Below are 15,000 nucleotides of genomic sequence, written 5' to 3' on the forward strand. Positions count from 1 at the left end.
ATCAACGACGGGGTCACAAGCACTGAGGAGCTGTCTATAACCAGAGACTGTGAGCTGTACAGGGCCCTGAACATGCACTACAATAAAGCAAATGATTTTGAGGTAGGCACCGATCTTTTTTTCTGTGTGTGTGTGAGTCGCTCTGTGGACCAGGCTGCCTTTAAAATAATGTACTTTTATGTCGTGGCTGTGACCGTGGAATTTGGGCATCCCACATCCCTGAATGACGCTAATTAATCTTTTTAGCCCTAGTAGCAGGAGACTTACACCTTGCTAGAACATGACAAGAGATTAAAGTTTTCACTTTTTATGATAAGTTTCTTAGTTTTGACTTTTTGAAGTTTCCTTTAGGAGGGACAGTAGTGAAAGCAGCCACCTCATGGCTCTTCTAAAGCTCCATAATTGTGTGATCAAACACTTGCAGTTACCCTCCTCTGCTTGCCTTCATTTGATTTATAGAACTGAAATGCGTTTGCTTTGTCAAGCTGCAGGATAAAAATGACTACTCCAAGTAAATGCTCTCTGTTTTTTGCTGTATCACGTTGGTGGCTTTGATTAAGATTCCTGTTTATAGGCCAGCCTGGTAGCTCAGCAGACTATTGTTACCATTAACGTGCTGACCCTCGGCGATACCATGGGAGAGTGTTTCTCCCTGCTGAGGATGGCAGTTTGCATTGTTCAGGTAGTCAGATGTAATGATGCATTCGAACAGGGTATGCGTGAGGGGGAGGCTCGAGCAATCCCATCTTTTGGTGAACTGGAGTGGGAAAGTGATGGTGATACTAATTATTATATTTAATTTTTTTTGTCTGCACCTTTCAATCAGGGTCGAGTTGCATAATGAGCTCCCTCCTGTAGCAGAAGTGACATTTGTCAGCAGAAGGAGGGTGGTTTCCTTCCTAAAATCCTTCTGAGGGATTTTTAGCAGTGCTCATTTTCACAGCACGTAAGTTCAGATGATGCAAAAAGTCTCTAAGCTAAGATTTTCTCGGCTCCTTCCCCCTCTTCTGGGCACGCAGAGTTTTCTGGGAGAATGGTTGCATGGAAAGGGTGGATGAAAGAAGAGCAGGGAAAAGGATGTTCCTATTCATTGCGGCTGATGACAGCATCCAGCCCTCATATTTGGTGTGCCCTAGCACCCCCAAGCCCTCCTGAGGGCTCTAGCCCTGTTAGGCACTCACACATGCACAGAACAAGAGACTCCCGCCCCCGGAGGTAGTGCTGCCTGTATGCCAAGGAATAATAGCTAAATACAGCAAAAGAAAATAAAATACTTAAGGAGATACGTGTGACCAACTTTTTTCTGTCAAAATGTGCTTAAACTTCCTCAAGCTTTTTTTCTTTTTGAAGTCACTTTTTTCTGTTTGCAGAACGTAGGTTGAAATGTTATTTGCTCTTTAAAATTCCCGGATCCTTGATGATTTTGGGCACTTGTTGCTGCATTTCAAAATGTTAATGTAAATAGATTACTTCAGTGAAGAAATGTGGGGAGGTTATTGTTTTTTCAGGTAGATAAGACAAGAATGTAAACCTTGTATGTTTATCACTGCTAGTGGTCACAGTGTCCTCATCTCAGCAAGGTGTCTAGAAGCTGTTAGGGAAGAAGCCCCTTGTTTTTTCCCCTATAGTGGATGGAAAGGGATGTTATAAATAGCGATGATTTTCAGATATTTCACGCAGTCTTTCGTATGTTACCTAGTAAAATGAGAATTTCCAAGAGGTTTAAATCTTGGTTTTGCACAGAAGATCCAGCAGTTACTAGATCATTAAAGTATATGGTGCGGTTTCTAATGTAGCCAATGTAACTTTTCCCCATAAATGCCTGTCCCCTCCCCCACAAGCTGCAAAGCAAAAATGACAAGTACTGTAATGTTGAAATTGGATCCAAAGGGATTTAGTAAACTGAGCATTTGCCATATTTAGCGTCATCAAAGTTCCTTCCTCTCATACTTCAGTGATGCTTTGCTGATCTTCTGATTAGTCTGATACGCAATTTCTCTTGAATCACCTACACTACTATTCCTAAACCCTTTCTCTCTTCTTGGGTGAAATCAGTGCATAAACTTCAATACTCCTAAATTAACTATGAGGAAAAAGAATGATAAAGCTAAAATATGCAGCATCAGGCTGTGCCATTGATTTGCTCAGGAATCTGTGATACTGTGTTCCTTTCCCTGCACGTTGGAACTGACAGCTTGTAGCAAAGTCAAATAAGATGTTTAACAAACCACATGTCCTATCGTTTTTAGCTTTGCCATTGTACCCTTGTGGCTGTGAGCCAGTCAGATACGCCTCCTCCAGTGCAATGCAACTTTGCTTGTGTTTTTTGTGCGTATGTGTGTATGTGTGTGCAGCCAGGTCCACATTTCTCTCTCTCGCAGTAGGGAAACCTGTGCCAAGCTGCACAGAGTGATTTGAAACTGAGTTTTGAATAGAAGGGGAGGGGGGGGGAGCAGAAGACAACAATTTTTTTGGTGAAATGTGAAGATGCTTCTCTGCTCTGGGGTTATTCTTCCAGGGAGGGAGAAGGTGGGTTGTGGTGGTGAATGAAAGCCACAAATGTCAGTGCCCCAGCACAAATGCCGAAGTTGGTTGGAAAGAGAGGACAGCTTGTTGTGCCACTTGATATCTGTCTCATCTGTGGTGCTGCCATAGGCTTTTGAATGCCAGCTGCAATAATTAAAGTCAGGTATTGTAGCTATGCATTAAAAGAAAAAAAAAAAGTCCCAAAAAACTTTGTAACTCTCTTTCAAAATCCATCCTAACACAGATCATCAGAATTCACAGTTGTGACTGTGGCAGGATGGTTTCAAGCAAGGGGGACACCATGCTGTGAGTTAAAATAAATACATGGTTAAAAAACATAAATAAGACTTTTTTCCCCCTGATTTATGTACTTAAAACAAGCAAAAGAAATCGGCCTGAGGACAATACCTGTGTTTTAGCCTTGCTTTGGCTCCCACCCCTCCTCCGTCATCCTTATTCCCTGGCATTTCTTTTGCAGTTACTGTCGCTCGTGTACTAACGTCTCTGTGCACGATGCCCGTTCCTTTTGCGTGTGGGCATTTAATGACTCAGTCTTGGTTCTGAAGTCTCAGAGTCTCTCTGTGCTAGTGATTTCACTCTGTGCCCTCCTGCCTACTCCTTAGACTCACCACGCTCCTCGGCGTAGCGAGCAAATGAGCACCAAAGCAAGCCCCCGCACACGCCATCTTTCTGAGTTCAGCCTGCCTGCTGCTTCGCGGGAACTCGCCCGATTTTGCAGATGTGGTTATTGAGATTGATCACAATAGTGAAGTGTCTGCCAAGCTGCATTATTTGCACAAATACATCGTATGCAGTTTTGGTACAGTGGGGCTTGACGCGATGCTTGCCTCTTTTCATCGCGCTAGTTATGGCACGTGTCGTCATTTCGAAGAGGGAGAAAACCATTTTTAAGAAGTTTGCTCTGCTTTTGGCAGGAGAAAACCGTACTAGTGGGAAAAATCTAATTAAGACCAGTTGTACTCCAGTCTTAGCAGAAGTTTAATTTAAGGCACTCTGAGTTAGTCACATAAAAATCAATGTGATTATGTAAAACAATTCAGATATCACCACCTATAAAATCTAAGTAACAACCCAGTCATGCAAGCGGCCTACGAACCCTTGAACACTGGCTGCCAACATTTTCAGAAGTGATGATGGTTTTTAGGCCAGTTCCATTTTGGGATGCTCAACTGGAGATCTGTTAATGAGAGCCACTTTGTCAGGAGGTCCTCGACGGTCCATGCCCTGAAGATGAAGTGTGCCCAGCACTGCATCCAAAAATTAAGACATCCTAAATTATCGAGAATTCTGGCCACTTGTGCTTATTTCAGGAACCTGTATTCTTCCCCAGTTTCATCTGCAGGATTCATCTTGAACTGAATTGGTGTTCATCAAAAGGAGAATTAAAGCCTTTTAACCTGATTCTTATTTAAACTAAGGCCACTTACGAGTGGTTTTGCAATACACAGGCACTGTAAAGTACAATTTATAGCAACGCTAATACTCCTTTACACAACCGGAGCAGTGCAAAGTGGCCTCAAGAGAAGTGAAAATCAAGTCCATAACTCACTAACTTCCGTCTCAGAGATTGCTCTTTCCATACGAACTGCTCTGCCGTGGCAGCCTCTGCACTTCTGGTGGTACCAGCAGTGGGCACAGCCTAACGGGGCAGTTGTTTGTTTCAGTATTAAACTCCTCGGGTTTTTTCCCTCAGCTGTATACTTCCTCCTTCAAGGGCCTTATTGTTGTAGCGTTTCAGCATTCTTAAAGACAAAGTCAGAAGGCTGCTCTCTGGTGATCTGCAGCAAGGAGAATAAAGCTGCTTTGCTGTTTAAGAATAGCAAATGTAGCTGTCCCAATTCCTCCAAAGAAAAAATGAAGCATAAGTGTCTAGATTGATCTTTTTTACTTAAGAATCTTGGTTTCAGGAAATCTAATTGATGCCCTCAGGCCTTTTTCCTTTATTTTTTTTTTTTTTTTAATTTTGAAGAGTGTCTCGTGAAAGAGCAGAGCTTTCCTTGAAACTGCCCGGGAAATGAACCCGGTTTGTAAATCAAGTAACAAAATCCACGGCTTGCAATAGAAGGTTTGTGCATTGCACATATCAATTAATGCTTATTAATCAGTTTTTGCAGTTAGTTGGACTGCAGATTGTAGTTGGAAGCTATTAGGGAGAGAATCGCGAGGGGAATACTGTTGCAGGACTACATTCGGTTTTTATGTTTGTGTCCTTTGGTTTCAAGGTGTTTGTATAATGAAGTTGGCACATTGATATATGATCTATTTTTTAATGTCATTACAATTTTAGTTCCCTCTGCCTTTTTGTCATTGGGTTACATTTAAGCACAGCAAGATCAACTTTAAACTTCCTTACTCAAGAGCTTTATTAGTTATAACGTACCGTGACCTTTCTCAACATTCTTAAAGAAAAAGATACAGTGTAATGTCACTTTACTTTGCTTATTGTTCTTTGTTGTGGTGAACAAAGCATTTTCTACAGTGGCTATAGCACATAATTATACAGCTTTCAATAGCGGTGTCTTGGCACATATCAAAGTTCAGAAGAGCCTTTAGAAAAAAAAAGATGTTTTGTGGCAGCCTAGGGAGGGTCTCATCTTTCCTTCAGAAAATAGTTCAAGGCTCTTCTGTCAAGCTTCCCTACTTAGAGCTTTTTCTCCTCCTGCTTCATAAAGTTTAAAGGGGATTCAGTGGAGTTCTATGATCTATTTCCTTTGAAAGATTGTTCCTTTGCACAGAGAAGTCCTTTGACTTCAAGAGTTCACAGATTCATGTCTTTAGGTATCATATGTCTGACCTTATCAGTTACTCTATTTAATGTAGGAGAAAAAGTCTCAACTCTTTGTGTTTGTCTGTTTTGCCTCTGTGAAATGATTTGGTGAAAAGACCATCCTTTTTAACACACCACTGAGAGGCCGTTTCTGACTGTAACCTACCCTGTGGCTCTTCTGAAAAAAAAAAAATTGCCCTTGTGTTTTGTGTATGGATGATTTCACAGTGAGAATAGAATTATACAAGGACAGACATACATAAAAAAATCTTTTGCTCTTTTTTCCTAAATGATCTATTGGCTATTTTGGTGGCTGCTACTCTGGTTCCCCAACAGGCACAACCATTTAACAAACACAGAGATAGCGGCTGGAGTGCTGGGCCAGCAGTAGGTTTTCCCTTGCTTCGACCTACCCCAAAGGCCTTCATAATTAATTGTCCTTCAGAGATGAGGAAAGTTCAGAGACAGTGTGTGTAGCGATGTCTATTGTCTGACATTCAGTTCTCCTTCCCTCAGCTCTTTTTCTTCATTCCACAAAGGGTTATCAATAGGAGCAGGGAGCAAGCTCTCTTCTAACAGCTGCTGGTGGTGGCTGTAGCTTTCTGTGGAAGGTATCATTGTGTTCAGCCATCTATGGATTAAATGGCTGGAAAAGTTCTAACAACCCTTTCAAACGGGCGTGTTTATTTCATCTAGATTACACAGACCTATTTAGCTAATTAAAAACTTTCTCAGAACCCCTTCTCTCCTATTCAGAGGAAGAGAAAAAATTAAAATGCTGTTGTAATTATGAAGAATGGCTGCAATGAAACTTTGGTAAATAAATGAAAAATTCGATCTGTCAGCTTTGATCGAAACGCACCCAAATAAGCATTGGCTTGTTTGTTGAGTTGTTCTGCAGTTTTGTTTTGTGGTTTGGTTTGTTTTTTTTTCCTTAGAGGGAAGAAAGGTGCACAGTAGAAAAAACATAAAAGAAAACATTGGTATAAGCTGTACCAGAAACAAACACTCACCCAGTTTAAAATACTGCCACAGTTCATACTGTCTCTGCTCATAACATCAGAGTGTGAAGAAGCTGGAGTTTGCTAAACAGATTATTAATATTGTTGAACCTTCTGTAATTAATTTAGAACCCTCTGGCGTAATTATTAAACTTCATATGTAACAGAACAAAATTATATACATGCTTCCTTGTTTTCCCTGATGATATGCTAAACAAAGATACGCTGTGGTTATAGTAGATAGGCAAGAAGTATAGTCAAATTAGGGCTGTTTATTAACAATCGTTATGTTACTGCTCCAATTAATTGGGCGAAGCCAAAAAGGACAAATACAATCATTCTTCCGCTGAACAGTTTAACTAGGAAATTAGGGAGGTTTTCATAATTTTTTTTCCTCTTAAAAAATTAGAAAAGAACTCCACTCTGGACCTTCACCTGGCATTCTTCATAAATACATCACTTTGCAGTGAAAAAGCGTAATCATATAAAACATTTTCTGGGCTCCGTCTCACTTCCTTACTGTTAAGGAGGACCACACAACAATCAAGATCAATTATTGTACTGATTAAGTTATTATGCTTGGCATTTTGAAACAGGTTTTCTGTATTTAAGAAGAAATCGCATACAAAGTAGATGCAGCTAATACAGTAATGCAAAAAAAAAAGATCATAAAAAATTAAAGTTATTCTTATGAATCTTTCATTAGAAGCAATGAAAAGGGACACTCGTGAAGCCAAGTGCTTTGTTCTTCTGAGCTCCTCCTGTAGGGGCAGATCCTGCAAACAATTACGTACTTGAGCGTTCCTTCTGCAAGAGTCCTGTTGGCGCCTTCAGCGCATCTCCTGCTCTTTCACGGTTTGCCCACTTAGGCCTGTGGATTACTACCAGCGTTGTTCTGCTTTATCAAACAGATGTTCCCTTTAAAAATTGACAAAAGTCCTGTAAAAAAAATTATACCGCAAAATAACACAGCTGTACAGAGGCGAACGCTTGCTTTTATGCAGGAAGAGCTGTTGTGAAATGATTTAAGGCTACTCAGAGCTTTTCTGATTACTCCCCACCGCAAATAACATGCTAAGTACTAAATTGCCCTAAGCGGTGTTTGATTACTGATCAATAAAATAGTAATCTTGTCTTTTAGCATAGAAAAATATTTTAGTGGGATTTTGCCTGGTTTAGTTCAGGGATCGCAGTAAACCAGAAAGCACAACTCCCCCCCAGAAAAGCAAAACCCATCCTCGTTTGTTTCCAATTTTGCTTTGGGGGAATCCTAGGATTGTTCCAGCTGAACGGTGCGGGGTTTCTGTGCGTGTGCGCGTGTGTGCACGTAGTGGTGGTGTGCTGTGTTTTGGTTTGGTTTTGGGGTTTTTGTTTTTTCCTTTTACAATTATTTACCGGTATTCATCCTTATTGCCCCATCCCCTTCTCAAACTAAACAAGCTCCTTCCAAAAAAAAAAAACGACTCACAACCCAACCAAAACAAAACAAAACTTGGCAAACTCTTCCGACTCCTACTGCCATTTCATTTTGCATTCAACAAGGGGTAGTGGGAATTCAAACGTCAACTGGAGACTGAGAAAAGCACCAATTTATAGTGTGTTAGGCTTCCACTATTCAAGATTTCTTTTGCTGGCTGCACACATTATATCCAACATCTCGCCACTCTCTTGTGGCAGTTGTGAGGAATGGCTATTCCTTCCCGTGTGTGTACTACAGGCCTCTAAAGACTCTTATTTATTCTCTCCCATGTCACCTTGTGTACAGTCTGGTCTGTGACACTGATGGTGATTATGTCATTATTTTGCTCTGGGGGCTTTGGCACATCTGCAGAGCTGATGCACATCTTCTTTGTTACGCTGGCATACGTCCCATATCGCAAATGCTTCATTAGCCTTACTGCCTGCCTCCTTGCCAGACAAGAATACCCAAATCCAAGCTTCTTTTTGCTCTGGTCTTTTGTGTCTGTGATGAGCCTTTATTCATCTTCTTAGTTCTTCCCTGTTTTCTGTTTTTCTATGTAAAACTGATTTCCAGATGTCCATCGTTCTCCAAAAAATATTCGTAGATGAGGAGTAAGAAGCAAGGTGAATTTTAACTCATGTTGTCCCTCACTCACGTAAAATCTTATCCCTCACAAGCTGAAATGCTTTTTCATTCATCCTGCACATAGAGTTCATTAGGCTAGACAGCTCAATTTTAAAATTAGTTTTTTGAAAAAATATGAAAGTGAGGAAAAAAAAAAGAAAATAAAAAGAAACCAGTGATTTTTCTTAACATTTAATAAATACTAGTTGTGGTAATGCGTAACATTCAAGTTGAATATGTTGCTTCCAGACTTTCTTAATTTCTTTTAGACAACATAGCTAAATTTCTCATTCAGAACTTCTGGAGAAGCAGCACTGTCCAGTGAAGGGTGTTCACAAGACCTGATCAGCTGAAATTTCTTATATCTTATTTTAATGTTTACGTTTAAAGGACATAGAACATTTTGTACTGTGAAAATTGAGGAAATTGTTTGATCTTCTAAACTTTATCTAAGCTATTCTGTATACATGTTGTACCAGAGAGATGTGAAGTAGTTTGTTAGCTTAATAGCTTTGTTAAGATTTTTACCTCCGCATCCCACCCACCCCATGCTTTTTCTCCATGACACTGAACTAAATTCCGGGCTGGATTCTCGGTTTCTGGTGTAAATCAGTTCCAGCAATCATTGCAGCTAATTAATCTGTGCCAGCTGAAGAGCTGTCTTTTGTTGTGTTACTATACGGTCAAGTGAGTGAATATATGTTAAATGTTAATTGGAAAGAAGTTTCATTTGTTTATTTTAAAACTAAAAATTAAATGCAGACCTGGATTTGGAGCCACAGAGCCATCATGTTTATGGATGTGGAGTGGAGGGGTGTATTGTTTTTATTTTTGTAAGGTGTGCTTGCCAAAAGAGGAGGTCCCAGCCGATACCGTCTCACAGTGCGGGGTCAGGGCTGTGTGACTGACTTTAACAGAAGTCTTACAGATAGGATTGCCCGTCCTATAGGACTTTGAATAGGTCACCTTCACACTGTACACTGTTTGCTTGATGTCTTTAACATGTTTTAAAATGGACACAAGTCAGGCTCTCATAATACGAATTAGCAAATGGAGAGACCTTCCAGCATTGGTGTGGAGTGCAGTGGAGATGCTGTTTTCTAAGATTCTTAAATCTGTAAGGACGAAATACTGAGGCTGTGAGGAAGTGACAGCAGAATGTTGCAGGAGTCCATAAGGACCGTGTGTCCTTCATCTGCATGAGAGAGAGAGAACCTAAGAGGTGAAGTAGCCATGGTTCAGTATCCTACTGAAGTGACATTAATAACACAAGAAGTGAAGTTAAGAAATACTGTTCGGTCCAAGAGGGAAGGAGTCTTCAGAGTACTGGATCACTTTCTGCAGTTGCACAGAGCCCATCACCTGCAGTACTGACTATTGCTGAATTTTGTAGTGCAGAGAAGGAGCCTGGCATCTTCCTGACGTGCAAGTGTGGGTGGGCGAGAGAGAGATGGCCAGCCAGAAGGGCTGACCGAAGGTAACTGACATATTGGAGATGATTTCTTCCTGTAGATCTGGAAGGGGCAAGGTTCATCTTTCTTATCTGCAGAGGTGGAAGGTATGCAGCCGGGCTCTGCCTCATTTTGTGTGCCACTGGAGGGACTCGTGAACTGCCCTCTGTGGGAGGACGGTTTCAAGGCTCTAGTGGAAATGTGCCATCAGAATAAGCTGCATCCAGGTGGTGGTGGTCCAGAGCGCTCAAAGATGTGGCCTTGAACTTGTTTCTGTAGTTAATGGAGAGGCTTTGTAGGGAGCAGCAGACCAAGGTGGCATGATCTCTGTTGCTAAGCAGAAAGGCTGCTGCGTTGTTTGGGAGAACGATGGTGTAGACATATAAATGCATTTAAAGCATGGTATTCTACAACTTCAGAAAGTTTTTAGAGGAGAGAGGGGAAATCACTGTTGCAAATAAAAGCCCTTTAACTGCCGAGTATCAATGTTCAGGGAGAAGCCAAAGTGGCTTATCTCATGCAATTGCGGAGAGGGCTGGCTCCATCAGACGAGGCCCAGCCTCAAGGTTATCTAATCCAGCGCCGTCTGTAGTCGCACCATTTCCTTCCGCAAGGGATAAAGAGGAGTGAAATGAGAGGGAGCTCGGCCCATTAGAACATAAGACTTCATCTTCTGACCTCACAGGCTGGCGAGGCTCACCCGTCCCCTGCAGGTCCTTCACTGAAGCTTGCAATGGGGTGTTTGCAGCCCAGTTTGGTCAGCCAGTTTATTCCACCACAATGGGCTCTGGCTGCCCAGAAAAGCATGGTTACGTTGGAAGTAGGGTCATCAGAAGTTAGCTGGGGGGAGCCTGGGATGGTGGAGCCACGGCTTCATTTGCAACACACCTCACCCATAACCATGCATAATTTCCTTCCCCTGTCCCTACCCTCAGTTGTGGGAAGGAGGAAAGGAGGTACCCTGATGCCAGAGGGCATGCTTACCACCTTCATGCTGTCTCCAAAAGGACCCCGGTGACTGCCTGTTTCCCTGCCAGACTGATTAAACACCACCTGCTTCCCATAGCTCTCCCCTACTTCCCTCCTCACTCCCCCCACCCCAACACCGGCAGACTGAGGAGGGAGAGGGCACAGTTGCAGTTTTTCAGGGCCAGACACAGAAGACAAATGTGACTTTAATGCAGAGAGGTGGAAAGAGAAAGCAAGGACAAGCAACACGAATTACAGATGTTTACTAACCGTTACAACATTTTTATGTATATAAGATGAACTCTAGATATATAAACTGTTAATTGTCACTTCTGCTATAGCGTTAGTGGTTCATCTATGGGTCCAAATTCTGCTGAATGTAAAAAAAAATCCCCACACACTACAATCTCCATGAACCACTTTTTCTTTATATCCATGGTCTAACCAGCAGTTTCTGCCTGCCCAGCTCTTTTGTGCATGGAAGTATACCGTGAGAGCAGAGGCCTTGCTGCTGGTGAGAGACATACCTGCTCATCACAGTCCAGGCTGTGCCTCCTGGTCCTCCTGAGTAACACATCACGTTCCTGGCTGGCTGATGTGTCCAGGAGAGTATGCAGTAACCTCTCTGCTGTTCCCACAGCAGAGCCAGAATTGGGTGGTCATCCCTGTACTCACTTTTCTGGACAGGTTTTTTGTGGGCGCCTGTATGCGGTACCTGCCAGAATTTGGCAGCAGGGTATGTAATATGCCACTTGGCATTGTGGGCAGCCTCTTGTAGCAGATTGCATTTCACTGCAATGGGACTGAGTTTTAAAGTTAGACTGTCTTGTGTGCGGGAGGTTTATTTCTCCTCCAGTTTTTGTATGACACAGCTTCTTGGGTGTGACAGTAACCCCTCCTGTGATTCTTGCTTACATTTCCCAACACATACTAAAGTCCCAACTATCATAACCCATAGGAGCCTTAGTGATTTTTCCATTCTGCAGCAGTGCCATTGGCAATGCAGTAAGTTAAGGGCATTCAGAGTTTCCATTAGAAACCTCTACATCTCGTGCAGTTCTAATGCATCAGTAAGGGAGAAAAGGAAATTTGATAATCATCTCTCCAGTAAAATGCTATCAATGATTTTTTGAGGACGGGGAAAGAGGAGAACCGAATTTCAAAAAGCTAAATAGATTGTAAATGGAAAGTATTTTTATTTTGTTTTAGCCCACTCTACTCCCAAGTCTTAGCAACTTTTGTGCTTAAAAACTAGCATGTTAAGGCTGTTGTGTTTGCATGAGAGAGTGGCTGTGATTCTGTGACGGATGGGCTCATCCTATGGCCACAGCAGTCCCAGGACAGACACTCTGGCGGTGCTGATGTATGCGTGGGATGCGTCTCGCGTACTGCAAAATGAGAAGACAGGTCCCAGCAGAGAGGGCCTTGGGAGGCAGAAGGGTGCTTTCAGTCTGAGCAAGCTACAGAACTGCTGTTGTGTGTGTCCAGCCAAGGCACGCAGCACCAACGACGCTTGGTGCTCCAGCCGCTCAGGGAGCCTGCAGAGTACTTCCCAGTCTTTATTTGTGGAAAAGCTTAATTGAAATGCAAGTGATTAAATCTAATGTATCATGCAGTATCCATTTTCACTGCACTACCACTTTTACTTCCCCGATATTATCAGACATATCAGCAGCCCCACTGTCAGGTTTTTTTCCTTGTTAGAGCCATGCCTATTCTCTCTCCTCTTTGTGAGCTTGGTGGAGGAGATAACAGTAAGCCAGCAGTAGATTACTAGTGTCCCAAACTCTACTCAAGGGATAAGGGGTCTCAGCTTCATTTCAAACCAACACTTCTAAAATACAGTCTGAAATAATTTGAGGGGCATGTGTTTTCCAGCTTTTTTACAAAGAGTAAAAGAGTTACAGTGTAACATTAAATGTGATAAGAAACCTCTGTTGTTTTCCTAATTTTTATTGTTTGAGCTGAACTCAGGCTAATGCTTTTCCCTTCCCGAACACCAGGCTCAGTGCTGTGTTGTTAATGCTGTCCCAAAAAAGAGGAGCTCTCTTTGTGTGCCACAGTGGGAGAGCAGACTGTCCTGAACCGCCACCCGATTTCTTGTCCATCTTTTTCTCTTTAAAAAATGAAAATCTTTTTCTTACTAGATTTGTACAGCAGGAGTCATGAGAGGAAACTTGAAGGCAATAAATGCAGACCGTGGTGGCACCAGAGAGCTGCTGCTGCAGCCAGGGGGATTGGGACAAATGTATTCAGTGGGCAAATTGACACCTTGCTTTCTAGAAAGGTGGTGGTTGGGAGAAAAGTGTGTTTACTGGAGTGTCCAATAATTGTGGTATTTTTCATTTGTGTTTATAAATAAAATCATCCTTTCCAACTATTTCCCTCTCCTCATAAGTGATAATGGAAGAGGCATTAGCCTTTCCAATGCCTGAGCCAACCTGTTTGTTTTTTTTCTAAGAGGTGTCCAGGATGTTCAGCCAATTGAGTGATCTAATTAGCTGAAAATTGTTAATTTCCTTTACCTTATAAAGCACCTAACACAGAAACTGTTAAATAATGTTAAGTGTCAGACTTAAACTGAGAACATTGGGCCATATGCTGCTGTGGCTTTCGCGCCAAAAAGTGTAGCAACTTACTCCAAAACCTGTCTCCAATTTCTGTGTGGAAGCCAAAGCCTCCTGCTTGATATGCTGCCACACCAACTCGCAGCGCTAAGATGGTCCCATGCAGCAGTTTGCTGCACTCGGGAAAAAGAGTCTGTGTGTGAGAGGAGGTGACGGTCTGGATAAACCAGATAAAGGAGACAGGACACCAGCAAGTCACTGCAGACACTGCCCATGCAGGCACAGGAAAACCAACAGTAGCACAGAGCTGCTCAAGGCAGCGTTATGCAGGAAACTGGTCCCAGTGTCACCACCCTCCCTGCAAGCCCACAAAAAAAGTGCCTTTGGATGTAGCATGATGCCTCGCTGCGTTACTGCTGGCTTGACCCCAGGATTGCTCTGATGCAGTGTCTTATGGGTAGGGAGGGATGGGAAGAGCCTCTCTTCAGTAAGTTTACTAAATTATAGACTGCAGGTATGGGAATACACATTTAGATGCCAGCTTGCCCCCAAAGCCCACAGGCTTAAATCTTCCTTGTGTGAGGCAGGGGCTCAGTCCTATGTGTAGGTGACACAAATGGAGCTTCTCAAGCATCTCCTTTAATAAGGTTGCACCATGCCCCTAAAGCTCCCCTTACTCTGCATTTGGGGATGGGGAGTGCCTGTGCACAGCTAGTTTGTGCTTTGTATGAGGTCTTCTCAGTAGAAATATTTCTATTTCTATCATGAGACTGCTCCCCTAAGAGTGGACTCACTTATCATCCTGGAGAGGTTCTTCATCACCGGCCTAATAGACGCTGTTTACGCCTTATCCCTGGGTTAAGAGGCTCCCTGAGGAGTCCCTCTCTGTAGCCACGGTCTAGATCATCCAACTAAAAGAGTGATCTGGCCTTCCCCGTCTCACCCCTCCAACCTGTTTACCACCCATTACCACGACCTTGCGCTCTGCAACATGAGCAGCCTTCACCAGCTGAGGACCTCTGATCCTAAGTCCACTAGAGATTTTGGCTTTCCTGTTTGGCAAGGCGACTTGTTGCCCACCGGGTCAACATGAATAAAGATTTTTTAAATCCATCATGTCCTGCAATTACAAAAAGAAAAAAAAGAGGAGGGGGAAAAAAAAGCCGCTTCCAGATAAATTAACCTCTCCTAGAAGACTGACACCTTGAGCTGTCTGCGCTGCACTTGTTTATTTCTGCTCATAATAAGGATCAAAAAATATCTAAACAGACACTCACCAAGAATTCTACTTTATATAAAATTTGAAAGTAAAATCAATCCTGGCCCAATCTTATCATTTTTAAAGTATGTTTATCCAGCTTTGTAGTAGGAACAAGCAGATTGTTTGAAGGCCACATAGTTTTCAAACCTTGGTTGCAACACGTTACTCCATTTTGAAACCATCTTTATCTAGCCGAGAAAACTAAAATCTGTTTGACAAAGTAGCACTCCAGCCAGTTTATCTTGCAATATGGCTTTAGCTCACAGAGCCTATTGATTTCCTTAAATTAATGTTTACAGAATGCTACTGAATTTCACTCAACGGGACATTGTTCTTTTGAAGCTTTGTAAA

The 15,000-nt window shown here is 42.4% G+C and overlaps 1 protein-coding gene across 1 annotated transcript in view; it reads left to right on the forward strand.

Moving 5' to 3' along the window:
• PROX1 (prospero homeobox 1) overlaps nt 1–15,000 on the forward strand; it is a 37,156-nt gene that overhangs the window by 13,834 nt on the left and 8,322 nt on the right. The window contains exon 3 of the mRNA XM_010187442.1: nt 1–102. This exon is cut by the window's left edge and continues 93 nt beyond it. Within this exon, the coding sequence (XP_010185744.1) occupies nt 1–102 (102 nt within the window). The remainder of the gene's footprint in view (nt 103–15,000) is intronic.

Source organism: Mesitornis unicolor, unplaced genomic scaffold (genome assembly GCF_000695765.1).
Source record: "Mesitornis unicolor isolate BGI_N332 unplaced genomic scaffold, ASM69576v1 scaffold26926, whole genome shotgun sequence".
Classification (NCBI taxonomy): Eukaryota; Metazoa; Chordata; class Aves; order Mesitornithiformes; family Mesitornithidae; genus Mesitornis; species Mesitornis unicolor.